The 5,032-nt window shown below is 27.2% G+C and overlaps 1 protein-coding gene across 2 annotated transcripts; it reads left to right on the forward strand.

Moving 5' to 3' along the window:
* Positions 1-286: 286 nt before the first annotated feature.
* On the forward strand, positions 287-4,108 carry LOC126835708 (uncharacterized). 2 transcript variants are annotated; one of them, XM_050568468.1, is made up of 11 exons: positions 287-409; positions 773-857; positions 926-955; positions 1,044-1,094; positions 1,492-1,551; positions 1,936-1,965; positions 2,058-2,081; positions 2,237-2,287; positions 2,540-2,572; positions 3,131-3,223; positions 3,692-4,108. In XM_050568468.1, exons 2-11 carry the CDS (start codon positions 779-781, stop codon positions 3,937-3,939), a joined length of 699 nt encoding a protein of 232 aa, XP_050424425.1. In that variant the 5' UTR covers positions 287-409; positions 773-778; the 3' UTR covers positions 3,940-4,108. The 2 variants fall into 2 exon arrangements, with proteins under 2 accessions (XP_050424425.1, XP_050424426.1); XM_050568469.1 differs by having other exon boundaries at positions 773-839.
* The last annotated feature ends 924 nt before the right edge of the window (positions 4,109-5,032 follow it).

Raw genomic sequence — 5,032 nt, forward strand, 5'->3', positions numbered from 1 at the left:
CAATCTATCAAAAGTTAATATCGCTCTGAAAAATACTAAAAAAGGTAAATATTTAGTAATTGTATGGTATTTTACAATAACATAAATACAAATATTTCCTAAAACTACAAAATTTCCCATCATAAATGAATCACCTTGTATGAGCTTAATGAATCTAATGCAAACATTATTTTTAAAACCCATAACTGAAGAAAAAATAGTCTAAACACCTCATCAGACAAAGTTAAACATGTAATCATACTGGCAAATATGAACCAGCTATGTAAATAAACTATCATAGGCAATCTAGAACATACAATTGAGTTATACTATTATGGTCGATATATAAGTCCGTCGAAAGTCACAAGAAAACCACTTCAATCGTTTCAAATAGTCTCTAAGTAAGCAACTTTCCCAACATTTAAAAATTGTAAGTACGCATATTATACATTTTTATTGCTCTTTTTATACTATTACGGATGTTCCAAATGACCCATCAAAATGTTCAGTAAATGTTTAACCTCTAATCAGATGTAATGAAATAGATCTATACGATTTTGTTTCAAAAATTCAATAAAAGTGTAGTAAAACTATTTTTACTGAGAATCTTCAAAAAATTCAATAACACGAATATAAACAAATTTACTCAATAAAAAAAATTTACATTAATTATCTTTTACTATCTCCGTTTTTTTTGCAAAAGAGCCTTTACATAAAAACGATTATGTTATACACCACACCGTGCTTAAAGTATTTATAAAAGAAAAGCTTTAATGTCTACCATTCTTTGCAGGTAAAAATGATGTATTACTGTATTTTAATACCATTCACCTTTGTGCATATTTTGGCAGTTGATCCGAGTAATGCAGTTACTGCGAGTAATAATTTAATTACCCTCCCAAGGTAGTTAAAAATTAAATTATACGTTTTTAAAATTTTTTTACAGGTGATTATCTTAAAGAGGTTGACGTTACGAGTCAGTAACTTTTTTCTTACAAAATAACTCTCGATTTTCTTAATCGTATTTTTCTTAAAAATATGTTTCTTTTAAAAAATTATTACAGACAGGATCATCGAGGCTGCTCGTCACGTTTATGTTGCTAATGCAGGCCAGAGTAAGACATGTTTAACATTAATATACTGATATATAAATGTTTTTTATGTTTTCTCGCTTATAAAGTTCTATATAAATTAAAAACTATAGTTTCTATGGTTCTCAAACAGTTCGGATTAGAAATGCACTACGTTTATAGTATTAGTGTTTCAAACTCACTGTAATCATTTAATTTATGAAAGTAATTTATACATTAAATATATAATTAAAATTGCTAGCAGTTTTCATAAATTCCTTAGTGGACACCTGACTATGAGAAGTGACTCTTTAACCAAACAGAGTGAGAAGCGATAAGTTAAATAGTAACAGCTTAAAAGCACAGTGAACTATTATTCTGAAAATCTATACTTCGATTATGATAATACTTAGCTCAAACCATATTATTGTATTTGTTCCAGATGGGTTTGAGTACACAATTAAAAGACTTGTTGTTCTCTTTCATAAAGACTATAAATTGGGTAATATAATAATATATATGTTTGAAAGTGATATACATTGGTCCTCAATAAAATAAATATAAATTAGGGTTAGAATATGCTGATTTAAAATCATGAGTAATAAATGTTTCTACAAGTTTTTTAGAACAGTAGCTCCCAATTAAGACATCTTCTATTCAATATATTTTATTCTACTCGCCACGTTTGGCTTAATTCGGTCATTTCACTATCATTAAGTTTGCACTATGCTTAATAAACCATTTTATAAGAACCAAGCACATTTTCACTGAGTTACTAATACACGGCAATTATTTTTTACTTTGACTTTCGTCTTCTAGTTTAGAATAGAATAAAAAACAAAATACAATGTAATTTAATAATCAATTTGCGTTACGTTAATTTCAGACCAATTGAATTACATGTTGGCAATACCGGGTAATAATTTTTTTTAAATATTTTATGCTAATATTCTTACAAAATTTGTTAAAATATTCATTAAGTATAAAATGTTTTTGTTTTCATTGCAGATCACGTGCATAGATACTTCGAAAGTAACTTTAATACATTTCGTTTTAAAAAATATTTTACATAGTCTCAAATGTACATTAAAAAAATACATTATAGATAATAATCATTTAGATATTCCCATATTGATTGCAAGTATGCAAAAAGATGTACATTAAAATTAAATTTGTTTTGAATTTAGGATACATTAAATTCCAGGACAAAATGCAGTATGAAATAATGAGTGCTATAGGTAAATAAAAAACTGCAAAAGTTATGCAAATTTTATTTCAAAATTGATAGTTAATTAGTTCTTAATGAAAACAAAAAATGTTCGAATTGAGTTCAAAATCAATCATAAAGCAATAAAAATAAATCTTTATCCTCGAAGATTTCATGATCGTTCGACACATAGTTTGTTGTTCAAATACGGCTACTAGAAATAATATTATTTTTCACAATGTTTTACATTGACTAAATATTGGTTGGTTTAATGTTTTTTTAGTCATCGATAGGCCTACGGCAAGAGAAAATCCAGGTAATCACCCATTTATTTGATAGTTGTAAATTTTTAGAACATATTATCAAACAATATTATTAAAATTTAATCGATACCATTTTGAATGATTTTTTGATAACCAAAAAAAAAATTCTTCTTTACTAGCCTAAAAATTGGAAATAAATAACCAGTTTTGAGAATACAGTTTAACAGTTAATAAAGTTTAAAATTTAGAGGCGGAGGAAGGTCACACAAATTTTACTATGCTATGTTATTTATTACTGGCCAGATTGATTCTCAGAGTTGGTCATTATTTAAATCTTTTTTTTATTTAAAAAAACTAGTTTTATAAAATATTTTTCGATTTAAAAAAATAGATAAAATAAAACCTAATTTTGATTTTATCAAATCAAACATTTTTATAGAAATATAATATAAAAAAGCTAAACTTGAAATTTGTGTTGGCATGATTAAAAACGCGTTCCGCCGTCGCACTAGGGTCCTAGATAAAGTTTGCTATACAATGCTTAGCAACTGCAATTATATCAATAAGATTATATTCTTGTTAGTAGCACGATTATTAATTATTTTTTGCAGTTGAAAGTTTGCAAAGTCTTGGAGATAAAAGAAGAAGAATGACTAGACAAGCTATAAAAAATCTGCTCTTCAAAGAAATGATGAAATTGATATGTGAGTTTGATACTAAATTCTCGTTCATATTAAGTTTTAATGCATATTGCAGATTCATCCCTATAACAGTGACACACAAAAATATTTATATTATTTTATTGTTATATGAGCTCCCCAAAAGAAAAATGGTGTAAGTCAAATTTTTGACAATGTAACAAAACACAATAAAAATGTTAGCAGTTAATCTTCTCCAAGTCTAAAATTTTGTTCGAAAAGAGGAATTAAAAAAATAGTTCTTTTAGGGAAAAGGGTTTCTATTTTTTTTTTTTAAGTACACCGATAGTACTTATATTTAGAGAATAACGAAAACATATTTAATCCAAATTCGACTGTTTTAAAAAATATTAAAACACGCCGAAATTTTTTTTAATACACTTGTATTAGTTGTGTGTAGTACAAAAAAAATAAACTAGTATTTAGTAAACTAAATTTGAAAAGTAATTATTATTATTATTTTTTTTTTTTTAGTTAACCAAGAAGGAGATTTCACACTTATGCAGAAATGTTATTTTATTGGATTGGGATTGAGTACAAAAGATGGAATCGATTTTACAAAAACTGTTACGATGCAAAATGATACTTTTTGTGTCATAAAAAGTGTGAACGGCATTTTTCATAAATACATTGAGTTTGAAAACAACCTTTGGGAAGTAAGATACAATCAAGTTAATATTAGAATAGGAAAATTTCTTGATCAATTAAATGAGTTCGATTAAGTAACATTTGGGTAAGAAATAACATTACAATTAAGTTTGTTTTTTATAACTAATACTGTTGATTAATACTACTGTCATTGTATTTAAATATTTGTTTGCACACTACACTAATTTTCTCATTGTCAAATAATTTAATGTCATAATAAACGTTTTTGCTCATTATTTCAAACACATTTATTATTAATGTATTATTCATAATAATAATTGATGCCTTTTGCAGTGCCCGTTATTCCTCTCCATCTAATATTACCTATTGCCAAATCTTCATCATTATTCCTAACAAGTTTAGGTCCTTTTGTACACTATCCGTCCAACTGAGTTCTTAGTTTCCGTTTTCTCTCCAAATAACCCTCGACCGTTATCACCATGTATAAATTTCACCTAACTAATTATAAATATAGTACTTTAAATTTTGTATAAACCCCTTAACCTACATATATAAAAATATACGCTACAAGTGAGTTAGATGTAGAAGATATATTCTAACGAGTTGCTAATTAATTTTGTAAAAATATTAGCCATACACTTTTTTATGGCACCTCTTCTGAACTAAAAAAAAAGTTGCAAAGTTAAAGTAGTGGTGAACAGTACACTGTACCGTTAAATGTATTAAAAAAAATCTTTATTTGAATTGATATTTCTATGTATAACCGTGCGGATTGCGGTTGCACATGAACTGATTAAGAAGAAAAAATGGACTGTATACATAGGCAAGGAATAGAGTTTATACTTTTGTAATAATATTAAAACAAATAACCACAAAATTTTATTAACTGAAATTAACTGTAAATAATATATTGTGCGTATGAAAACAACTAAAAAAAAGACTAAGATGATGTATAATAGTAATGATGGTAAGCACGACCTGATTATGACCTGGACTCCTCTGATAGTAGTCTGGCCGGTCGGCGGCGGTGTTGACATGAGAAAGCACCTCCTGATTCCAAACACTCCTTACACTAAAATATTACACTAAAGGCGATATTGCATGGCACAACCGGATCGCACTCTCTAATTTGCGATAAAAAACAAAAACAAATTGGTTTTGCTGTGTATACCTACAAGTTATACAAGCAAGGTAAAGGGACGAACA

This window comes from Adelges cooleyi, unplaced genomic scaffold (genome assembly GCF_023614345.1).
Source record: "Adelges cooleyi isolate 19-005CV unplaced genomic scaffold, UGA_ACOO_1.1 ACOO_flye_CR_arks_rails_tigmint_CR_PRNA_23, whole genome shotgun sequence".
Lineage (NCBI taxonomy): Eukaryota > Metazoa > Arthropoda > Insecta > Hemiptera > Adelgidae > Adelges > Adelges cooleyi.

Coding starts and splice junctions, on each gene's coding strand:
- LOC126835708 (XM_050568468.1), top strand. CDS start 779: ATGATGTATTACTGTATTTTAATACCATTCACCTTTGTGCATATTTTG. Junction 1,966..2,057: donor TTACATGTTGGCAATACCGG/GTAATAATTTTT, acceptor TTTTCATTGCAG/ATCACGTGCATAGATACTTC. Junction 2,082..2,236: donor CGTGCATAGATACTTCGAAA/GTAACTTTAATA, acceptor TTTTGAATTTAG/GATACATTAAATTCCAGGAC.